Raw genomic sequence first — 23981 nt, forward strand, 5'->3', positions numbered from 1 at the left:
TTGTAAGAGATAGTGAAAATCACAGAGCTGCATTTTTCGCATCTTTCAGAACCTAAGAAGTGTCTTGCTGGATCCAATCAATGGTCTATAAAGTTCCGCATCCTCCCCCACCCCCAGCAGTGAAGCAGATGCCTATGAATAGTCTGTAAGCAGGACCCTTGGGTTTCTCCTTGCAGTTGCAAGAAATAAAGGCTGTAATCCTGTGCCTAGTTAGGTGGGAGTAGCCCCCCCCCAACTGAATGGGGATTATTTCCAAGTAAAGATGTGTAGATAAGAACACAACACATCTCTTTCTCAGCACATGTCTGCTGTACTCTGGAGTATGTCCATTCCTAGGAGCCTACTGGTGCAGTGCTGTACCATTATTCAGAAGGAAGCCTTATTATATAGTCAATGGGGCTTGCTTGCGAAGGTGTCCATGGGATGGGATCTTTCGGCTCCTACTCAAAACTTCCTTTCTAGAGAGTAAGTTCTGCGGAAACCCAGTGAGACTTACTGCTCACAGCAAACATAATCTAGGGTTGGGTTGTGCCCCTCAGCTGCACTTTTCTAACAGCAGCAACACCTGCGTGTGACTCTCGCAGCACTGGACGCACAGGGAGAAAGAAAAGGATTGGCTTCGCCTCTTTTCTGCAGAAATCTCTCTCGCGCGCACCCCCCTCAGAAGCCAGGCGGGGTGAGGGGTCCTTCGTGCTTCTCCACTGGCTGGAGAAATGCCGCCGCCCCCGGGGGGAAGGGGAGGACAAGGCACCTCAGGAGGAGCCCAGCCTTGGCGTCGAAAAAAGAGGAGGCTGGCTAGCTAGCTAGCTAGCTGGCGTGCCAGGGAAGAAAGCGAGCGTGGGAATGGGAGCGGCGGACATTTCCCCTGCTCGCCCGCCTCGTCTGGCGTTGTTGGGGAGCTGAGGTGTGAGGCGGGAGCAAGAGGGAGGGAGCGCGGGAACCCCTCCCTCTCCCTCTCCCTCTCCCCGCTCGCGCTGTAAGGGGGGATGGCGCGGCGGCGCGAGCAGCTCCACAGCCTCCGGGTGCCGGCAGAGAAGCAATAGCCGGGGAGGGGGAGAGCGCTGGCGGAAGAGCCGGGGAAGCAGCAGCAGCAGCAGCAGCAGTCCTCTTCCCCTGGCTGCTGCAGGCAACGGCGCGACAAGAGCCTCTCCCCGTCTGCTCGCGCTTGGCTGGAAAGAGCCGCCCGCTCCTCCGCTCCCGGCCGTTCTCGGGCTGCGCGTGGCGCCCCGCAGGAGGGAGGGAGGGGGCGGGCTGCGCTGGGCCACGGCGTGCCCGGCACGCGCAAAAGGAGCCGCTCGGCCGCCCGGGCCGCCTGGATGTCAGAGGCTCCTCGCGAGCCGGCGGCCAAAGGCGCTTCGCAGCAGCAGCAGCAGCAGCAGCTGGAGAGAAGAGGAGGAGGAGGCGGCGGCGGCGGCGGCTAGAGAGACGACCCCGCGCGCGGAGCTGGGACGCCGCAGCCGGCTGGCCCCGGCCATGGCCTCCAACTTTAACGACATAGTCAAGCAAGGCTATGTGAAAATCCGCAGCAGGAAGCTCGGGGTGAGTGGCGCCTGGCGCCTGGCGCGCGCTTGCTTTGTTCCCCCCTTTTCCCCTCGCTCTTGTCTGTCAGCGCCGGGGCGGCGGAGTTGGAGGTGGGGGGCGCTTGGTCAAGGCGGCGCTGCGAGCCAGCAGCCCGCTGTCGTCCCTGCGGCGGGGCTTTGGCAGGCGGCGTGGGGGGTCGGGCGGGTGGGGGGGTGGGCGGGGATGGCTCGGCGGCTCCTCGGCTGCTGGCAGCAGCAGGCGCGCTTGGACGGAGCTGCTGTTGCTGCTCTCGACTATTGTTTGCCTCCCGTGCGTGTTTGCCCGCTTGCCCGCTTGCCTGCCTGCCTGCCTGCCGAGGGGGAGGCGATCATCGCGCTCCCGGGCGGTGCGGCCCGATCCCTGTCCGCGTTTACTCAGGAGTAGATCCAGCAGATTTCAGAGGCGCAGGACTCCCAGTTGAGGGTGTTTATAGGGTTGCAGCCTGTTTAGTGGGAAGAAGCCCATCGGGAATAGCTGTCGCTGCCCGCAACCCATCTCGTCTGTATTAGAAAGAGTACCTGCGCGCATAAGCGGAGAGACAATGGAAACCCATCACCTGTTAAACTCGTTTCCGCCACCTTTATAGGCGGCAAGCCTAACGACTAAGGAGTAAGTCACACTGAGCACAGCGAGACTTGGATCTGAGTCGACATGTGGAGGATTGTGCTGTTAATCACACCCCACTCCCCTACCCCTGCTGTGGCGTGGCTGCCTTTCCCGCAAACAGGGGAGGAGGGCATCGTTCCCTTTAAGCATTTCCCCCAAGCCCTGGCTCACCTTCTTTCCGATTCAGCTGAAATCTATAACAGGATGAAATTGTGGCTGTGTCGAAGCTCCCGGCACTGTGTTAACTTTGTGCCTGTTGTATAGTGCGTGTTGGATGCATTGCGTTGAAAGGTGTGTTCGAAGGCACTCTGTCAGAAGAAAAGCTTTGAAAAGTCTACAGGTTTCAAAATAGCTCCTAGCGGCCTAGAAGTAGGAGGAAAGGTTAGACAAAATAGGCAAAAGTAGCTGCTGAGTAGAGTGGCACACAGGTGATGATGGTAGGTAGAAAACATCTTTTGAGTTGTATGCTTGATTTAGTATCGGTGGAGAGGATACAGACTTAGCTAGACTAGGCAAAAGGATAATGGTACATTGAGCAGATGGACAGGAGAGTTGGCACAGTGATGGATGCTGCTGTCCCCTGTGACTAGACAACTGACCGATCTCAGAGTTTTTTGGAGGCAAGGTTGGCTTCAGACAAAAGGTTGGAATCACCTGGAAAGGTGTATGAGAAGGTTGAGATAATTATTGGTAGAAGTACTTGCCTAACTTTCAACATTCACACATGCTTTAGAAATGTTACTTCTTGCCTAGGAGCTGGCAGATACTATGACAGTTCCAAAAAGTAGTAATGATAACTGTCTGGTTTTGCTCTAAAGTAAGAACCTCTTTAGAAATTTGTTAGGAAGAAAAAGGAGTATTGACCAGCTTGAAGGCAAATGTGGAAACCGTGCAATGAACCTCTGATTTAAAGTTTAATTAGACTTATAGTTTGAGAGCAATACACTGAGATTTGATACGATACCATGGACAGAACCAGTCCTGAGCCATGCGATTAGGATATTAGCCTGTGCCAAAAGGAAAACAACAGAGTACAATTAAAACCAAGGAAATATTGTGATACCTGGAAAGCTGCTTGCTTTGGAAGTCATGTAAACATCTGTCTGACATCTTAGTGGTCACTAAGGCTATGAGTGGAGAGCTGTACTATGAAACACTGCTAGTCATTATGGTTATATGCTGCTACCAGGATCAGTCGTACAGTGCTCTGTTTGTCAATCTTGGGGAACAATAGTTAGACAAGTCTCTTGCCCTCATGTCTTGCAAGCCTAGCCGATTGACCATTGTGGGAAATGGCTGCTGGAGTAGATGGGCCTTGGTCTGATTCAGCGAAGGTCTTCTTATGTACTAACACCCAAATGACGTCTCCTATTTATTTTATCTGTGTTCTTTGCTTCTTCTTCCCTCCTTTTATCTGATGGGGAAGAATATAACACACTTTAATAAACAAGTCTTGATAAACAATTGCCACCTCCTGCTCACTAAGCTTACTGGTTTTGATATTTTTTTTAAAAAAAGTATTTTTATTGAAGGTTTTCTTGGTTTACAAAAGTATGTGCAATCTCTCTCTCTTTTCTCTCTCCAAGTAACATTTTTTACAGATCAGTTTCATTTGTTGAGACATTAGGAAGAAAAAGGGGGGGAAGGTGAGTGGGGGTGGGGACGGATGGCAATGTTTCTATTTTACTTAATATATGTGGGGTTTTGTGCCAGTGTCGCTTGTGCAGGTTCTCTGCTATTCACTAGTGTTCCTTTGGTGGTGCGAGAGGTTGGGGTTGGCCTAAGGTGTGGTTGTTTGTTTGTGATTGGCTGTGGTGATCTTTGTTTTCATGTGCGAGTGGGGTGGGTGGGTGTTTTGGATCAAGTTAGCCATATTGATTTGTATGCTGTTGGTGGATTTTTGTCAGTCTTGCTGGGCTGTGTATGTGATAAAGGGGAGCCATACTGGGGTGAAGGTGTCTTCTTTTGTTTGTTCCCATATCAGTTTCAGTTTATTGGTTAATTTTTCTAGTAAGGCTGTTTCCCATACTATTTGGTACCATTGGTCCATGCTTACTCCTGACAGGTCTCTCCAGTGTCTGGTTATGGTGTTTCTGGAAGCTGAAAGTAGGTGGGTTATGAGTTCTTTGTGGTGTAAATGGGCATTATTGTCTTGGAAGATATTTAGTAGGGCCAATTCTGGGGTGATTTCTAATACTTGCTTAGTTATTTTATATATTTCTCGTATGGCTGTTATCCAGAATAGTTGGATTTTGGGGCACTCCCACCACATGTGGAGGTATGTGCCTGTGGAGGTGCACCCTCTCCAGCATACTGGTTTTGATTTTGAAGGTGGTTTATAATGGTCAAAGGCGATTAATCTTGAAAGGAAAATTCACTTTTGCATCCAACTGTTTTTCTTAGTCTTTTGCTGAATGACTGCCATTTGAGTTGGCTTGGCTGTTTTATGATGACATCCTTTTCTGTTAGCTTTGTACTGGAAGGAATGTGTTTTTGGGACACTATTCTAGATAGGCTCTCTCCGCAGGTGTCCTTCACTACAACACACACACACAATCTGAATGAGACTTTTCTACTTAAAACCTTGTAAAACATGTAGAATTGTAGTTTTCAAATACAAATGGCATCACTAATCAGCCCAGTTATAATATATAAGGTTATAATATATATACCAACTCATGGCTACATGGTATTCACAGATGTTCCTAATAAATAAGTTCCTTGCTACATTCCATACTCTTCCTACACTAAAGACTCCCATGCTACTGTTTCTTCTGTTCTTACACATCCAGTTTCCGCTACAGGTAAAGTCCATGGTGTTACTGTAAGCCTCTTAATTTATTTATCTTCTGGAAACATAACTGCACAGACTTGCGTGTAGCAAATTCAGCTTCTTTTCGCCAAATGAGGAACATGTGAATAGGAAATGCAGTCACTATTTTTTCTGAGGTACAAGTACTCCTATACAGAAAGGGAAATGCAAGTCACAACTGCTGCTCAATACATTTAGGGTACCACTATGTGTTGTCTGCTGTACTGTCATGGAAGTGAAATGGTCCACATTTGTACGTGGGTTTTGTTCAGTACCATGTGAGGTACAATCATGTTGTTGAGAGTTATTTGATGGTAGGAGTTTTAAAGCCCTTATACAAAGGGCCTGCTCTGGTCCCAAACTGAACCTGTCCCAGGTAAGAGGTGGGAGGGAAGTATTTTGTGGTTCATTGGCCTATTAGTGCTGCACAGTCTGTTCTTATATGTTTGGCAGTGATCTGTTGCAGGAAGGATATACATGTTTAGTGAGTATATGTGGGTTGAAATATTCTTTTGGTTTGGTGTTTGTGTCATTCTGCATAGTAATTTTGTCTGATCTTAGTTGTATAGATATGGTTATGGTTATGATTATGAATGTGGACATTGTGTATTTATGTATCTGCATTTTGCTCAATTGAAATTGTGATTGTTGTACGTCTATGTACTTCAATTTGATTTTCCTTCTGGTAAACGGCTTTGAGATTTGAGGACAATATGCAATAGATAAATGGACTTAATACTTAAATAAATAATATAATGTTGATAATGTATAGTAGTGTTTCATCTGCCACTGTGGATGTGTCCTAGAGCATTGGGACAGCACCTGTCAGCAGTGCTGATCATGTGGGTCAAATGACCATTGGATGTGCCATCAATGTTGAACATCCAACCAGCCTTTGCTAAATTAAATACGCACCAAGAAGGGTTTTACAGTATTAAGAATATACGGTTTGGAAACAGTTGCCCTAGAAGCAAAGAACCTTACTGGAGTGAAAGTAACATTTAATGATATATTCATTAGTTAATCTGGTTATTTTTGTGTTATCAGCTGTTGTGATCAAGAATATTTTTCTTTCTCCACCTATGACTATGGACCTTTTTGTCAATTCCTCTGGCTGTCAGGAACTCTCAATCAGGGGTAATATGTTGAGGGAATCAGATGATATCAGAAAACTTGAGTTGGTGTGTGGTTGTGGGTGTTACTCATTCTTCTCTGCATCAATATTAAGCATTATGTGCAGTTGTTGACTTTTAGCAACTGGCTTTCTGGTACCTTTGTCCATTATTACAACACAGACCAGCATTATTCAGGCTTTCAGACTTCAAAGTGCTTCCATCCCTACTCCAGGGTAGGAATTGGCACAGTGGAAATATGTTGAAAATGCTAGTTCATTTTTAATAATTCTATATTTTGGGGGTACTGATTTAGGATCAATCAGAAGATTTAATTTACAACCTGGCTCCAGTGTGCCCAGCAAAGCAGCAATTTCTTTTATATAACCACTTTTAATATTTCCCTGCTCTACATGAGGAGAACATATAACAGACAGCAAACTGCATGCTTAAGCTGAAACTGTTATCTCGAGGGACTGTGTCTTATATATTTATATGAATGTGTTCCCCTTCCGAAAGAGATAAGAGAGAGGCCATGTGAAATTTAAAATTCTACAAGTGGCTAGAAGCTTATCACAGTGCTAATATATATTATCTTTGCCCTGGAAGCTGTGCTTTTCTTTGCAGAAAGGGTGTTCAAGGCTAAGGGAAGAATAATCATAAATTGACCTTTGGAACATTTCGCTATCTTGACAGGGCTGTTAATTCTGAGAGAACACAGTGGGGTTGTTGGAATCCCAATTACAGACTATTGCGGTACAGCTGACATGAATGTGTGTGTTTTTAAGCAGCTTAAATCAAGGTAGAAAGGTTCCCTCATGCTCTTTGGCTGGATAGACACCACCCCCAAAATAATGTTTTAAACTGAATGGCAGTGTCAAACAATGTCTTGGGAAGTAATCACTAAATCTCAGCAGGCCTTAGAAGGTTAGTATTATTGCTGCTTGATGCCAGGACAGGATGACATTAGTTCAGTAGAACAATGGAACACAGAAAACCTTATTGGGAAGCAAGAATTTTTCATACTTCATACAATAAGGGAAATAAATCTGATAATGCTTTATATTGAAACTAGATATGACATTGGCACAGAGGAAATATTTGGGGTATGCTCAATATTTCTTTACTCATCATGATACTACCTTTTTCATGTGATGGAAAATAGTGATGTATTAGGACTTGTAAAGCTTTTGAAAGAGTACAGAGATTTCTGTTGCAAGTTGGAATTTTGAGATCCCATTCTCTATATGTAGTTGTGTGTGTGTGTGTGTGCGCACGCACGCGCATGCAGACACAAACACACAAACTGTGAAGGAGGCCATAACCAAAAGCGCAAAGGCCAACCCCCAAAGTCTTTTGTTAACAGGTGGCAATGATGTCAATCAGTGGGCCAATCAGAGAAATCTGTATCTTTGGTGCTTAAGCCCATACAATCAACAATAAAAGTAATGGTTTTGTACACAATGATTGAACTACCTTGGAATGTATTTATACCATTTATGTTAATGGGTGTAGAAGAGAAATTGGCAAAGAGGCATTGTAATGTGAATGAACATTTTTGCCAGTGGCGGTTACGATCTAATTGAATGAAGGGCTAATTTGTAATGTCTGAAAGCAACAACATGTTTGAACTGGAAAACGTTAAAGCTATGCAATGACTGTCAGGGTCCATCAAAGCATAATTCTTATTTTTTTATTTGTTTATTTTTTTGGGCAGTCTGGATACCTTTCACCTAGGTAACACTTCTATTGAGGAGATATTATGTCATCCCCAGTACAGTTTCAAAACAGCTGCCATAACATTATTACAGTGGTACCTCGGGTTAAGTACTTAATACGTTCCGGAGGTTCGTACTTAACCTGAAACTGTTCTTAACCTGAAGCACCACTTTAGCTAATGGGGGCCTCCCGCTGCTGCCGCGCCGCCAGAGCACGATTTCTGTTCTCATCCTGAAGCAAAGTTCTTAACCTGAAGCACTATTTCTGGGCTAGCGGAGTCTGTAACCTGAAGTGTGTAACCTGAAGCGTATGTAACCCGAGGTACCACTGTATTATTATTTATTGTATTTATATACCGGTCTATACCCGGAGGTCTCTGGGAAGTTCACAGAACAAAATCAAAATATAAAATCACAAAATATATAATCAAAACAAAAACAACAACCAAATACACCCCTGCAAAAAAACCCCACATATTAAAAGGGCATAGAACACTGGAAAAATTATATTCCTCTCTCCACCATCCAGTGTGATTATTATGTGAATGTAACTGTTTTTCTTTTAAAGTAAGCAGCACTAGGCAATTCTGAAGATCTAATAGATGGCCAGTAATAACCGGCAATCAGTGCTGTGAAAAATGATGAGAGGAAGGGAAAGCTTAAATATGGTTCTCACTCTTCACCTGATATATGTGTTTGCAGGATTTGCCCTGCCATAGAGCACCATGATGGAAGGGTGGATGAAGGCAGGAACTGGTGTCAAGTTCAGCATGACTTTTTCTAGTGTCAGCCCTAACAGAGTAGAACAATTGGACGCTTCAGACTCCAAAATGTCTTGGACCAGCACAGTGTGAGTGTGAATGTGTTAGAAAATGGAATTGTTGGGAATAAGGAGCTGATTCAGTCTCCCCAGGTGCTGGAAAGGCCATTAATTCAGGTGGTTCGAAGACAACCCTCTGAAACCTGAGTCTTAGGACCCAAGATCAGCACTGTGTGCAACTATAGACAGAGAAGTATGTTTGGCAGTAAATGTTTCAGAATGCATTGGGAAGCCATGTCATTATACACCATATGGAAACTTGGTGTTTATTTGCCTTGATAATTCAAGAAGGACGTTTGGTGGTAGAGCACATACTTTGATGGGTAAGTTGTGTGCCAGGTTCAATCACCAGCATTAATGGCTAATGAGAAAGGTTCCTCTCTTGAACCTTGGAGAGCCAGTGCTGTCAGTACAGACAACACTGAATTAAATGGACTTTGTATAAGGCAATTTCCTATATTTCCATAACACATTTCAAATGCTGAAGAATACAGAACTTCATTCAGATGATTTTAGGAATGGCTTATCTATATAAACAATCCTCAAATCTACACAGTTCTACCTCTAATACCATGCATTTGTTCAGACAACATTTTCTGTGTGAAGCAGATATGAGGAAAGTAGTCCCACAAAGGTTCATGCAAGTTTTAATATAAATCTCATAGAAAACATAGCTGCTTTTGCTCTCTTTCAGGCAGGTGGCCAATCCATTATAGAAATTCTTTCAGTGTTTTTGTTATATTCCATCTTTCTTTATGGTTGAGTAAACCTTGGCTGGGAATCAAATTAAAGGTTTTCTGATCTAATGCAACCCATGGAGTGACTGTTAAATGATCACTTGGGTGAAAGTGTTCTAGTACTGAAGGAATAATATTGTTAACTTTCTGAAAAGCAAGTTAGGGGGGACCACTGAATGCTAATAGAAGTCTTAATATCTCACTTCTGGAGAAAATGGGACAAACCTATCTTTTGGATATAAGACAAGATGGTAGGTATTCCTTGGTTTACAGCTTGTTGAATTCTTTACTCCGTGTTTGGATGCAAGTGTTTCTTCCTGTGGTGGAAGAGGTAACTTTTGCCATTTCCCCCTGCAGACCCTTGCACTCCCTGCAAATTTAGTCTGCAGTTCTGTAAGACCGTCAGAAAGGTTGCAGAGAAAAACAGCAAAAAATGCTTCTTCCTGCCTTCAGCCAGTGGGAGCCTCTGCTTCAAGGATACCATGGATCTGTGGTGTGTCTGAAAAAAACACAGTTAAAACTCATACATCATATAGCGCAGTGCATTGCAATTGCTACAACAGTCAGAAAAAAATATTAAGTGTTCTATCAAGGCCTTCAGCAATTTTCAAGTGATTCCTGGGGTAACATTTGAGGACCCCTGTTCTCCAGGATTAAAAGCCTTCTACTTAAAGGAGATGTTTCCACTCAAACCCAACTCTGCATTTAAGACTGAAAGTATTACATTAATTTCAAGGTACCACTTCAAATGTTCATTTCTCCTACCATCAGTTCTACCAACATGCAGAACTAAAGCAGGAATGACAGAGGATTTTTAATCCTACACTCTATGAAAATAGGCTTATCCAGCAACAGGGAGAAGGAAAGTTAAAGAACAACTTGATACTATTTGTCAACAATTCAGAGCAGTTATACGATGAACAATTGCTATAAATACAAACTGAAATGGATGCAAACTGAAGGGAGCCTGGTGGGTTCACATTGGGTACAGTGGTACCTCCATTTGCAGATGGGATCCGTTCCGGAGGTCTGGTCGGATCCCAAGGTTTCCGCAACCTGAGGACTGCTTCTGCGCATACACAGAAGCAGCAAAACCCGGTAAAATACTTCTGGGTTTGCCACACGCACATCCTGAAGTTTACATAACCAGAGGGTTATGTAAACGGAGGTACAACTGTATTGCAAACCCGCTCACATGTCTATCTGCCTTAGGGACATACAAGAGTATATTCTGAAATATTAGCCTTTGTTGGTAGACGCCCTGTTCCAAAGAGTTACATGCACTCAGATGCCTTATGCATGTGTGGAAGTCCATGCTAATTATGATAGCAATGGCTGCTTGCATAGGTTTGTTTTCTTTAGGTAGATTTTTTTCATAGAAGTGAACGGGGAAGATTATCTGGACAAGGAAGTCCCTTTTATGCACTTAGCATTAAGTGTTTTGTTTTAATGCTTTTGGGAGCCAGCATATGAAAGGAAATCCAGAAGCGCGGTCCATAAAAATTGAAAGAAATATCTGAAGCAGATTACTGGATCAAGTTGCATTCATAGCACACCCTCCAACATTTCTCCAATGGAAAGAGGGACATCCCATTCTATAATGATAATTTTATTATTTATACCCCACACATCTTATTGGGTTGCCCCAGGCACTCTGGGCTGCTTCCAACATATATAAAAACATAATAAAACATTAAACATTAAAACAACTTCCCTATACAGGATTGCCTTCAGATGGCTCTGGATAACTCCATACTCGACAACATTTCTCCAATGAAAATAGGGACATCCTAAGGAAAAGTGGGACATTCTGGGATCAAATCAGAAACCAGGACAGTTTCTCTAAATCAGGGATGTCCCTGAAAAATAGGGACACTTGGAGGGTTTGTCATGGGAATCGCAGAAGGATTTAAGAGTATATGTGTTTTACGTTTGATTAATCCTACGGCGGTTGGCGGGGATCTGTCTGTTTTGTCTTCTTTCTCTCATTTTTCCAATCTTAAGTTCATTTCTCCACATTTCTACGTAAGTATACATTTTTTTTAAAGTCCTCAAGAAAACCCAGCAGGATTTTAGTGCAGATTTTTCCTAGCAATCGTATATTTGTATGCAGTTTTGCTCAATATACTCAGCTTTGCATAGCAATTTTCCCTAACATACAAAAAATGCAGTTTCATATCTTCATCAATATATGCATTTGTAAGAACACTGTACCCCAATATATGCATTTTTGTACACATTACTTGGCTGGAGAACGGCACTTGAAAATTAGGGAAGGTGTGGATTTTGAAGAATGCCTGTATTTCAGTAAGTGTGAACTAGGGTGGTGCACCTTTAAATGTGAACCGAATCTAATTTCTCCTCCATCCCCTACTGCTACATAAATTTACTGAGTTGTAAGCTTTGCTTTCAGATTTAAAATTCCTTTGCCGGGATTGGATTCCTTGGATTGTTGTACACGAAGCTCTAAAAATTCAGGGCATTATTGAAGCTATCGTTCCCTAGAAGAACACAAAAAATTTCAAGCTGTTAGTTAAAAGTAGTAAGAAATATTTGATTATTTACTTCTGTATGCCAGCTGCCTCACAACTTTTCTTTTTATTGGCATGCTGAGTGAAAGTGTTATCCCTAGAGGCAAATGTCACTGAGTTTTGAGTAAGTCCTCCTCCTGCTTTCATTTACGGAGAATTATTAAAACAAATACAACAATCCTGTAGGCCTAGTAAAAGGCAGTGATTGGTCAGTAAATTAGATTTTACCAAGGGCCACCCCACTCCTTTGTATCTCTTACTACCGACATCTCTCATTTCTTCATCGTGATGACAGCAGTGCCCCCTCCTTCAGTTTTTGCTGCTGCTGCTTTAGTGTAGCAGCTACACCTAGTGAGGTGCTTCACCTGTGTCTTATCCCTCTCTGCATCACTGTAGGCTAGACCTAAAGAGTCTTTCCTCAGAGAGAGGCATTCTGGGTGGGATGGTCATGAAAGTGCCTTTGGCATTGCGGCAGTGACAAATGATGCTTAACGTTAGGGGGGAAGTTTTAAAGTTACAATTTGTTGGCTGGTTGTGGAATAGCAGGCACCATGTGAAGGAGTCTCATTTTGCCAATGAAAAGGTTGTCCCTAGTTTTACCATAGACTAATACACCATATGCAGTGTAATTACATTCCAAGGCATTTGTCAGTAAATCATAGCCTATTCTTTTGAAATCTGAGTGCTGTTATTTTTCATGCTGATTTTTTTCTTTTAAAAAAAATGCTGACTGAGGCGTATTTGCATGTGCTCCCAGCAGTATCGGAGCAGACTCTCTATGGTTATAATCATATGTTTAAAGCAGCTTGTTGTTGAATAAATTTATTTTCCTCCTGGCGGAGTTCCGATTATGTGAGGAAGAGAAGCCTGATTGACCCTGTCCATGTGGTCATGGTATTTACATCCATGCCCCTGGAGCATATGTGGAAGTGACTTCCAGGCTGCTGTCTGTTAGTGTAAAGAGTTCTTGATTGACAGGAGTGAAAATCAGATGCAGCACAATCTCCGGTCTTTAACTTATGTCATGCTGGATGTTTCAGCAACTATTATGAAAGGAGCAATATCTGGAGGATAATCCATCTATGGTTTTGTGTGCTTGGATCATGTGATTAACTGGGGAGTTTCCTTAACCACAGCTTTGTATGGTTGATCTGGGTGTGATTTTTTTATTTTTTTATTATTTAAATATGCACACGATACTAGAGTAAAAATGGTAAAAGCTGGTTGTCAAATACTTTCAGGTTTAGAAAGTCTTTTTGAATAATGCAGTTTTTAGAGATGTCTGAAAGCAAGTAGGGATGACTCCTACCAACTCCTCCATTGACAAGGAGTGCCACAAGACAGGGCCTACCATACCACAGACCCAGTTCCTAGTAAAGGCCTGCCAAATCTCTGGGATTTTGAGATCTTGCAGGGTGGTTTTCTGTTGCTGTAAATCTGTGCAGAAAAACACAGTCTCATGAATGTTCAAAAAGCAAAGCTGACTTGCAATTATGATTAGAGGCTGCTTGCAGCAATTTGGGTTTCTTTGGTGCTTGGATTCCTGGATGGGTTTTTAGAGTATACATACCTCTAGGGTTATCTAAATGTTCAGTCAGAGTAGCAATCATGGGGAAAGCACCTAATAATGTGCAATCCATGGACTGACATCATGCCTTGCTGTTCAAACCTGTGGCTAAACATGCAGGTGCCTGCTCAGATGGTGAAAGGTGTGTTTGGGCAGAGATTGAAATAGATACTGACATAGGTGTCTCTGAGTGGAGTTTACAGCCCCGCAAAATTGTCTGCTCTTTGTTATTGCTGCTTGTATTGCTATGTAGCTGAATGTGGTGTTGCCCATTACCATGAAACCTAGAGGACTGATATTCTGTGTGCTTAGACTTTTAGCAACATTGTTATAAGTACAGTGAGCAAATGCAAATCATTTGGCTTCTGGGTCTTGCAACTTTCTTTCCTTAATTTATTTTGCATAGAGCTTTTATGGAGTTTCCCTACTGCATTTGATGTGCAATTGTGTAGCACTTTATGCTTTAAAAAACCCAAAACCCTGAAAACAAAAGTTACCACAGACACCCCCCTCAATCCATACTCAAAATGTTTGTGTTGCTCACAATGTGGCTGTTTCGCCACATGCAGAAAGTGGATGAAACTCATTCCGGCAGACCCCACAAGACAGCCAGTTGATGTAACTGGTTGGATATGTTTGTGTTAAGCAGAAGCAGTTTCATGGATTGAATTAAGGATAAAGGTAAAATTCCAGATGAAGGTAATTTCATTTCTTGCAACAATAAAACAAAAAGTCTTAAAGTATCTTTTAAAAAATCCACAAGTTTATTATAGCCTATTATAATCTTTCATAGACTACAGTACACTTCATCGGATACAGGAATTGCTATCCTGAGTACTACATAGTGATGTCTACCACCAAGAGAAAACCGAAGATCGAGCCACATAGTGATTTGTAGATATGGGGCTTTGGAACAAATGGGAAAGTAAGGCAAGGCCAGGACCTTGGATTAGGACCAAGTTGCTGGTTTCAGATTGCATTCACTGATCCTAGAGCTGAGGCAGAAAATGCAAGTTCTCTCAGTAATTATCTTGGAGCAACTGGCAGAGCTTTGTCTATGAGTTAGGCAGTCAAAATGTAAGCCCCTCCTCCTGTTCCGTAAAAGGGTCACTACCTTTGTCTGCATCCACTGGCTTTTTCTACTGAATGGTGTTTGAAGCTGTGGGGAGCACTCTGAGAAAAGCATATTAGGAGGCATCTAAGGAGTCTGTGGGACGCATGTGGCGCTGTGGATTAAACCTCAGCGCCTAGGACTTGCCGATCGCATGGTCGGCGGTTCGAATCCCCGCGGCGGGGTGCACTCCCGTTGTTCGGTCCCAGCGCCTGCCAACCTAGCAGTTCGAAAGCACCCCCAGGTGCAAGTAGATAAATAGGGACCGCTTACCAGCGGGAAGGTAAACGGCGTTCTGTGTGCTGCGCTGGCTCGCCAGATGCAGCTTGTCAGGCTGGCCACGTGACCCGGAAGTGTCTGCGGACAGCGCTGGCTCCCGGCCTATAGAGTGAGATGAGCACACAACCCTAGAGTCTGGCAAGACTGGCCCGTACGGGCAGGGGTACCTTTACCTTTAAGGAGTCTGTGGTCAAGTCACTGGAGCCTGAGAATTGCCTCTCTTATGGCTTTGCATGGAGCTCCAGCGATTATTGACTACCATGTGTGTGTTTACACGCATGCACAAACACTGTCATTTTATAAAAAGCAAACAGTGATGCAATCTGAACATTTGCTGGCAAAAGAAGGGCATGGCTAAAGCTGCTCGTGTGCGACTTGGAAGTAGCTGAAGATTTATATGGTGCCAAGCAGTCAGAATATCTTTTAACATTGTCTGAACAATGGCGCATCAACTGACTGCTGAGCATCCATTGCAGGAGCCATGCCTAGGGCAAATGTTCTGTCTGTCTTGGTGGATGAGTGAGTCCTGATCTCTTTATTGCTACAGATGTGTAGTCAAATGAGTTGCAGTGTCTATGCATAAAGGCTTGTAGTGTCATGCCTTTGGAGCTGCCCATCAGCCACATGAAACTTCTTGCATATCAAAAGTATTCCAGCGATGTCACATTATGACAATCTTACTGTTCCAACATCTGTTCTTTTGTTATCTGTAAGCAAGAAAATAATTTAACCAGTGTTAAATAGATGTCCCTTTCAATATGTCAACATTAATTATGCTTGCATGTTTTATTCAAAATTGCAGCTTTTGTTAGCATAGTTTGCCTGCCTTCTAGGCATTATTCTAGAATTATAGCTAGAAATAAAGTTGTGTGTGTGTGTGTGTGTGTGTGTGTGTATCTCAAAAAAATTAACTTATTGGTCTGTTTGTTATGGCAAACTGCAAGGAGATTTGTAAAGAATACTGTGGATATTTAGATTCTAGAGTCAAAGGCTATACACTCTGTCAGTTATATCGTTGTAACTCCATTGTAAAGATACAACACTAGATGGTGCTGTAGAGCAAAAAAACTTTGTCTATGTGATTTTACATAAGGGTTTCTTTTCTTTTCTTATAACAATCTACTTTATAGCATTTTTCCTGGGTGTAGATTCAGCCCAAGACAGGAAAAAGAGCCCAATTGTATCAGCCCAATCTGATAAATTACTTGACAATTTAACTGCCATGTGGAAACTTGTTATTTGTGTGGTTTCTAGCAAGGCTAGATTCAGTCCTAGCACATGGGACAACTCTGTCTATATTTAGAATCTTAAATGTGACCACTTCTGGCTTGTTTTGACCATACTGGTTACAGCTGCCTTGAAAGACTATTAGGGTTCTGTCCAACTAAGACTTAGATGCACTGAAATCAATAGACTTAAGTTAGTCAAGTTGATTGATTTCAGTCAGTTTACTTGGTGCATGACTTATTTGGATTTATCCTGTAGGATACTGTAAAGGGCGTCATACTTGGCCAGTATGCTTGTGCAGCACTTGTGCTGATAGTGACTGCATCACCGGCACTTTTTGCATGCTTTTCTCCCAATCCTATGCATGCTTTTGCATGCTTTTCTCCCAGTCCTATGCACCCTTGACAAAAGGATATAGATAAGCCAAGATGCAGCCTCCATGCCTGGAAGGCTATAACAGTTGAATTACAGGGCAGGTGCTATGCAACTGACATGAACCATCAGGTTAATGTTTGAGTGAAGAAATAATTTCTGAAGCAGGTCCTATTCCAATGCAGCTGTAGATGAAACAATGATTGAATTCGTTCTACATGGATTTTTGTGTGAAAAAGAAGTCAAGCTTAATTAATCAGTCCACATTTAAAACTAACGTGTGGGGAGAATCAGAACTCTCCCCAGGCCACACTCCTCACCAGCCCTGCTCCACACCCTCCTTAAGTATTTCCCCAGGACTGTAATGTATCATTGAACTTTTGATCATGCTTCCCACTTGCCTGGGTGGAGGATAGTGTGGTTGTGTAGCAACTAGAATACTGCACATTTGTTGTTCTGGCTATTTATGCATGTGTCCTGGCCAGACACAGAAATGCTGTCCTTGGGTTGAAAGGAGTTCCTTAACACTGCCCTGGACTGTGGTTAAATAGTACTGATCATAGTAGAGAACTCTGTTGTTTGTGTTCTTTTATTATAAGACTTTCTATCTCCACCTCCCAACCACCTTTGTTAAGAAAGGTGAGAGAAAGTTGGGAAGCAAAGATGAATCAATATTGTATAATATTTTAATATATTCTGACCCTAATTAATGACTATTTCTTCTGGCTGAAGGTAATTATTTGAACAGTTCTCCATGGTGTAATACAACTCTTTGGGACTTCATTGGCTAATCAAAAGAAAATCAATGGAAGTTTAAGTTAAATGAATGTAGTCAATTAATAGTGAGTCTTCACTATTGATGAAATGTTTTTTAACTTAAATTGTTTTAAAACAATAAAAGCACCTCTGATTTTCAGTAAGAAAAGTCTTCCTTTGACTTTGAACTTTTCAACTGCTACCCTGTTGGAAAGCTCTGTTGAAAGATTTTACACATGGAGATGCTCAATGGCTTATTTGCACTCTTGAAACATTGCTTTTCATTAAAGGCATGTCATGTGTTTACCTAATTTGATCATCAAATTACTAACGTCTCAGAACTGCAAAATGCAGTGCTTAGAAAATATTTCTGACTGAAATAGTTGAAAAGCCCCAAGAGAGGCAGTATTTTTGTTTGAGGGTTTTACATTATACTGTTGTTTTTGTTACCTTTTCAGGTTACTCTGTGTTTAGAAGGAATCAGAAAAAATAAGGATCTACAGAGCAGGGGGTGTTTGCAGACAGAACCAGTTTCACATGTGGTTATTCATATACCTTTTCTGTCCCATTTAAACATACACTTATTATGCCACAGTTGTCACAGAAACACAGACAGCAAACCACAGTCTGCAACCAAGGTTGGACTTTGAATTGTGAATCTTTGCTTGTGTGGTTTTCATGGCATCCAAACTTGATAATAGGCTCCTTTTCCTTCACCTCCTTGCTGACACGCTTTCCACTATGACTGCCTATTTCTGCAGGAACCTTGTGAAATCATTTTTTATACCTCTTCCGAGGCATACTTGGGTTATTGTCAGTCCTAATCAGACTCTACCAACAAATGCACAAAATGGTTCAAAAAATGGGACCCAACCACTCACTTTCTGCAACAATCTAACCACACCCTTTCCTGAAAAACCTAAGTTTTGTTAAAACCATTGTTCTGCTTATTGTCAACAAAAATGTTAGTGCTGGTTTTAGCACTGGAAAAAAGTGGCCACAACAGGAAGGATTTTTGTTTGGAAGAATTGGAAGGAAATGGTAAACAAAGAGAACGTTTAGGATTGTGAGTGAGATGTCCAGGGTTTGCTGAAAGTAGATGAAGGTCTTGAAGGAGTGAGTGTGTTCATGTTCTCTCCCCCTCCCTTTTTATTTTTATTTTTTGCTGCTGGCTTATGGCAAGAGAGCCAGAAATGTGATGACGCTTCGATAGTTTTTGTCTGTTGCAAAGCACTTTGGTATAGCAGACAGATTTGAAGAGGAGGCAGGAGAACAACAAGCCAGCACTAGTATTAAAAAACAACAACCACAAGATGAGTTTTGTTTGATCATCTGCAAATGGAATGTTATCTTCGTCAACAAACCATGGTTAAAGCCAAGTATGCGTAGCATAGGTCCAGAAGCAGCCTTTGCCACTGAGTGGCAGCACCTATGAGAAAACAGACCTAGTTGCTGATTCAAATGCAAAATCCTGCATTCATTGTTGTATGCCTTAATTCTCTGGACTTAATAACACGACAATTGATGCAAGCTTCAGGGCAGACAACGGAAATTCACTTATTTTGAATTCTATGTTTAGTGGAGTTTTATTCAAACTCACAATTGCTGTAGAATGTGGTACTTCCATGCTTCCATGTGCATATTAATATTTATGGCTCCAGTTAACATTTTAAAAAGCTGAAATACAACAAAACATCAGGGTAGCAAACCTGAGCTGGTTCTTGCCTCCCCCATGCGTGTTATACAAAAGCAGAAATTTACAAAGTGGTTTAAAGGAGCCTGAATTACTTCATTTCTACTGAAATAAAAATAGTCAGATGTGTTTGAACATTTAATTACTATTGAGAAAAGGGGGAAATCTGAAGTGCGGAATAATTGTAGATCCCATGCTTTTACAGACTTCTGTAATCTAACAAGCTTCAGTGGGGAAGCAGGAGGAGGGTGTATTTTTCTGTTGCCAGGATACAGAGATCCAAATATAAGCAGATGTGCCATTGCACTATCATAGGAAACCGCCTCTAGACAAAAATTGTACAGTAAAGAGCTGTTAATTCTCTGTTAACTCTTCTCTTGATTTAAGCATGAAATGTGACCCTGGTTGTAATACTTTATGCACACACACACACACACACACACACGGAGAGAGAGAGAGAGAGAGAGAGAGAGAGAGAGAATCTATGATAAACTAGACTTAGACAAATGAAACACATGGTCACTTCAAAACTGTTGCATTAATACTGTTGTGGGGTTTTTTTGTCATTATTATAACAGCAAACTTTTAATGTAAGCTTAGTGCTGTCTTAAACTTCGGTATTACTTTGTTTGAAATAAGTGTTTTTTTCCTTAGCTTATAATGCTCAGGCCTTCAAACGTTCTTCAGCTCATCTGTAAATGATGTTTGCACATGTGCAGAGTGTCCTTTTTGATTAAACAAACAATCCCAAGTGAGTTATAATCATTCCAGCTATAATCATGAAAAAGAAGGCTCATTTAGCCAGGAAAGGAGTCTTCCTTTGTTTGTATCCAAAAGGATGAACAGGAGGAACAAAGTCACCTCAACTAAAGCTGACATTTGTCCTATTGTCAAAGAAGATCAGTCAGTGGGAAGAATTACTATCAGCAACTCCAGAGATAGTGCAAGGAAAATTCAAGAGGCCTAATCAATCTACTGCAGTTCCAAATAAAAATTTCCCTCCAGATTTAGCAGACTGGACAGTCCCAGAAGAAGAGGATTTGCTGAGTAATTTTATTAACCTACCAGATAAAGAGCAAAGTGACATTCTCACCAAACTAGCTAAGTTACAGTCCAGGTTGATCCAAATACAACAGCATGGACAACAAAACATGGGTGAAACAATTGACAGTCAAGGAATTGGGGCTAAACCTGATGTCATGGAACATAGCAGGTTGGTATTCAAAGCAGAATAATAAACAGCTGGTGAACTATTTTGAGCAATTTGATATTATTCTGCTACAAGAAACACAGCACAATGACTTTATAATGCTTAACGGATAAAAATGTCACTCATTAACAGCCACTCCCTCAGCAAGGGCCAGTGGGGGTCTAGCATGTTTCATCTTCATACAGTTTAATGCAACTATAATTCCATGTAACCCATTTGCAACAGCTGTCTTGGTTATAGTTTTGAAAGTATGTTTAATGCTGATTAATGTCTACATACTGCCTTGTAAAAAACAACAACAAAATACCCTACTGTAAATACTACCTGGACAATGTGAGATCATTTCTCTCCATAGTACATCAGCAAGAAGTGGCATCGGTAGGACGTTTACTCACACATGGAAAAACAGAATATCAGAGGGATCAAGCAATTCGTGGAAGTGTTGGGGGACAAAAAATCCAGGGTACACAGCAGATGCATCAATAAATGTCTGGTCAATGCGGGGAGGGGGGAGAGAGTCTGTTGCCAACAACCTAGGGAGAGGGTGCCTGTGAGGATCATGTAAAACATTTTAGGTTTTGGTATATATGACCCATGAGCAAGCTCTCCCTTCTGTAGACAGTACTGATCCAGATGTACCAATGGTCTGATTTGGTATGAGGAAACTTCCAAAAGCCTAAACTATGTAATACCAGAGCTCGACCAGCCTAAGCACTTCAGATCACCACAGTCCAATTATGCACAGCTTTTGCAAATATGTTTTTTAAAAAGTACTATTACATTTTGCTTTAATTTTCCATGTGTTTGTTTTTATCCTTTTCAGCTTATGAAGAAGGGGTAAGAGTTTGTGCCCAGAAGCTTTGATGTTTGAAATAGAAATGGGAGAATATGCATTTCACACTTGCTTCTGGGAGGAAATTACTCTTTGTTATTATTATAAGCTTGCTCATTACTGCTTAGATCAGAGCTTAAACACAATTCTAAAACTTATCTTGTTTTCATCTTTAAGTTTCTGCTGTTGCTCCTGTGCTATCAATGTTCTGACTTGCTCTGTTTTTGACACTGACCAGAGCCAGCATTTAGAGCTAGCTTTCTTATGTGACATGAATTGTTGTAAAGGAAGATAAAGGCAGAATGTTAATACTTTGCCTTTATATAGAGCTTTTAGTAGTTAAAGAAGTTCGAATCAATTCTCAGTAATGCTTATATGAATATTGCACAAATATGAATATTGTTCAAAGCATACACCTTTAGCTGCTGTACTGGTTTTTATTTAAGATGCATGGAAGAAAGATGAATGTAGTACAATATATTGTAGTTAAAAGAGAAAGCAGATTTTAGAAGAGTTGGGTGTGCATCTGTATACCTGCTTTTATTAAACCAGATTGTTCTGGAGCAAACTCACCCAATGCATTAGACCCTATCATTACTAAGTGAGATCTAGTGATATGTCGATTTTTATTTTATTTCTTGTATGTCTCCCTCTTCTTTTATTGGAGAAAACAAGGAAGCACTGGAAAGTTAAGACTTCCTTTCAAGGCTTATATAAATTATTCAGCATTCTGTAACTCATTCCATAATTCTGTCAGAGTGGAATGCTGCTTATTGTCAAAATTGTGTAGACGGGATAATTTTTTCCTGTTCCTAACATTTACTTAATGTAACCTAGAAGGAAGAATGGACTCTAACAGTTAGAAGGATGATAAGGTGGGAGAAGCTTCCTGGAATGTGATTGTATCTTCCTGCTGCAGGGTATACTGAGGTCAATGCTTTTTAGTATATCGAAATGTATCTCCAAAATGGATTTCTGTCTTACAGACTGAAATGAACTACTGTATCTGGAAAGATATTCTAGCTAAAAGAGCAACTCTGGGAGCAAAACAAAAAAACAAAAAACACCCCTCCAAAATGTTATATTATGTGTTGGTTGACGATTATTCATATTTAGAGGAACCGGGTTGAGCTTGATAATTCTCTCAAATGTATGGTTTTGTAAAATATTATAGTATCTTAGCTTTCATTGGTGTTACCTTCAGACTTAGTTCTCTGTGTTACTTTGTTTTAAACTCCCCCTTTGCATTTTATCATTTCATTTTTGTACAGCTGTGTATCAAATGTTGCTTCCATAGATACATTTGTTTGCATACATTGTACAAAACATTACAGCATTTTTTTAAAAGATGCTAACTTTGTCAAAATATCGTTTTACACACCTTTAGGGCATATTCTTCTTTATAAGAGTCAATATATGAAGAAAACAAATAAAAAAAATTAGATCCTCTTGTTCTATCTCCTTTGTTGTATACAACTATTCTGCAAAGGAGGAAGAAAAAGTGTTGAAATTCTCACTGTTGAAGAAGTTGGAGGTTAGCATCTAGAACAGCTACCAACTGCCAGAAATAACGTTGTTGTTGTTGTTGTTGTTGTTGTTGTTGTTGTTGTTCTTCTTCTTCTTCTTCTTCTTCTTCTTCTTCTTCTTTTATTTTTAATCACAAACCACCTTCAAGACCTTGGCCAGTATATAGATTTAGTTAAGTAAATAAGTAAATAAACAATGACCCTTGACTACTGAAGTTACTACTGTAATCACAAGCTGCAATTTTTCTACAGCAAACCTTTTTAGAACTAAAATACCCAACAGATGAAGTTAGACAACAGATCAACAGAGCCAGACTGATACCCAGAGAGAACTTGCTGCAAGACAGACCCAAAAAAGAAAATAACAGAACACCTCTAGTCATCACATACAGCTCCCAAGTTAAAACAGTACAACGCATCATCAGAGATCTGCAACCTCTCCTGGACAATGACAGTTCTCTTTCTCAAGCTCTGGGAGGAAGACCTTTCATTGCCTACAGACAGCCACCCAGTCTTAAACAACTCCTAACCCACAATAATACTACAACCAGACCTAACACGGACACTGGCACCAGAGCCTGCAATAAACCCAGATGCCAACTTTGCTGCCACATACACCCGGACAACACCATTACTGGCCCCAACAACATCACACATACCATCTCGGGACTATTTAATTGCTCATCGTCCAACATTGTGTATGCCATAAAATGCCAACAGTGTCCTTCAGCTCTCTATATTGGACAAACAGGCCAGACCTTACGCCAAAGAATAAACGGACATAAATCGGACATCAGGAATCACAAGACAGAGAAACCAGTAGGAGAACACTTCAATCTCCCAGGACATTCTATACAAGATCTCAAAGTAGCTGTTTTACTACAAAGGAATTTCAGAAATAGACTGGAAAGAGAAGCTGCTGAATTACAACTTATCACCAAACTTAAAACCATGGAGAAACCTGGTCTGAACAAAGACCTTGGATTCTTATCTCATTATACATGACAAAGCCATTTTTCACCTTTTCACCCCTTGCTTTTTCCTGTAAGACCTATTGCAGTCGTTAAGAGTCGTCAACAGGCTCATCACAGCTATCTGCCAATCACCCATTCCCACCACCCTTCTGAGTAATACCCCTCCCCACCTTCTCACTATATAGAAGGGTCTGGAAACTTCTGTTTCAGTGTATCTGAAGAAGTGTGCATGCACACGAAAGCTCATACCAAGAACTGACTTAGTTGGTCTTTAAGGTGCTACTGGAAGGAATTTGTTTTGTTTTGACTATGGCAGACCAACACGGCTACCTATCTGTAACTGCAATTTTTCTGTTTGTTTAAGTGCTTAGTACTTTTTATAGGCATCAAGACAGCATTTGTTAAACTTATATCAGTCGCAATTAATACAAATAATTAGAATAAACCATATAATTTAGGGAGGGGTTCGGTCCGCTGGCCCTGTCACAACATGATTTGTTCAGTGGAAACACCCAAATGATCGGACAATATTTCAGCT

General features: G+C 41.5%; 1 protein-coding gene across 1 annotated transcript in view; it reads left to right on the plus strand.

Moving 5' to 3' along the window:
* Nucleotides 1-985: 985 nt before the first annotated feature.
* The window catches only part of DOK6 (docking protein 6), a 174618-nt gene continuing 151622 nt past the window's right edge, over nucleotides 986-23981 (plus strand). Inside the window, exon 1 of the mRNA XM_081875125.1 lies at nucleotides 986-1539. Within this exon, the coding sequence (XP_081731251.1) occupies nucleotides 1474-1539 (66 nt within the window). The 5' untranslated portion in view covers nucleotides 986-1473. The remainder of the gene's footprint in view (nucleotides 1540-23981) is intronic.

This window comes from Podarcis erhardii, assembly GCF_964252035.2.
Source record: "Podarcis erhardii genome assembly, chromosome: 8".
NCBI lineage: Eukaryota > Metazoa > Chordata > Lepidosauria > Squamata > Lacertidae > Podarcis > Podarcis erhardii.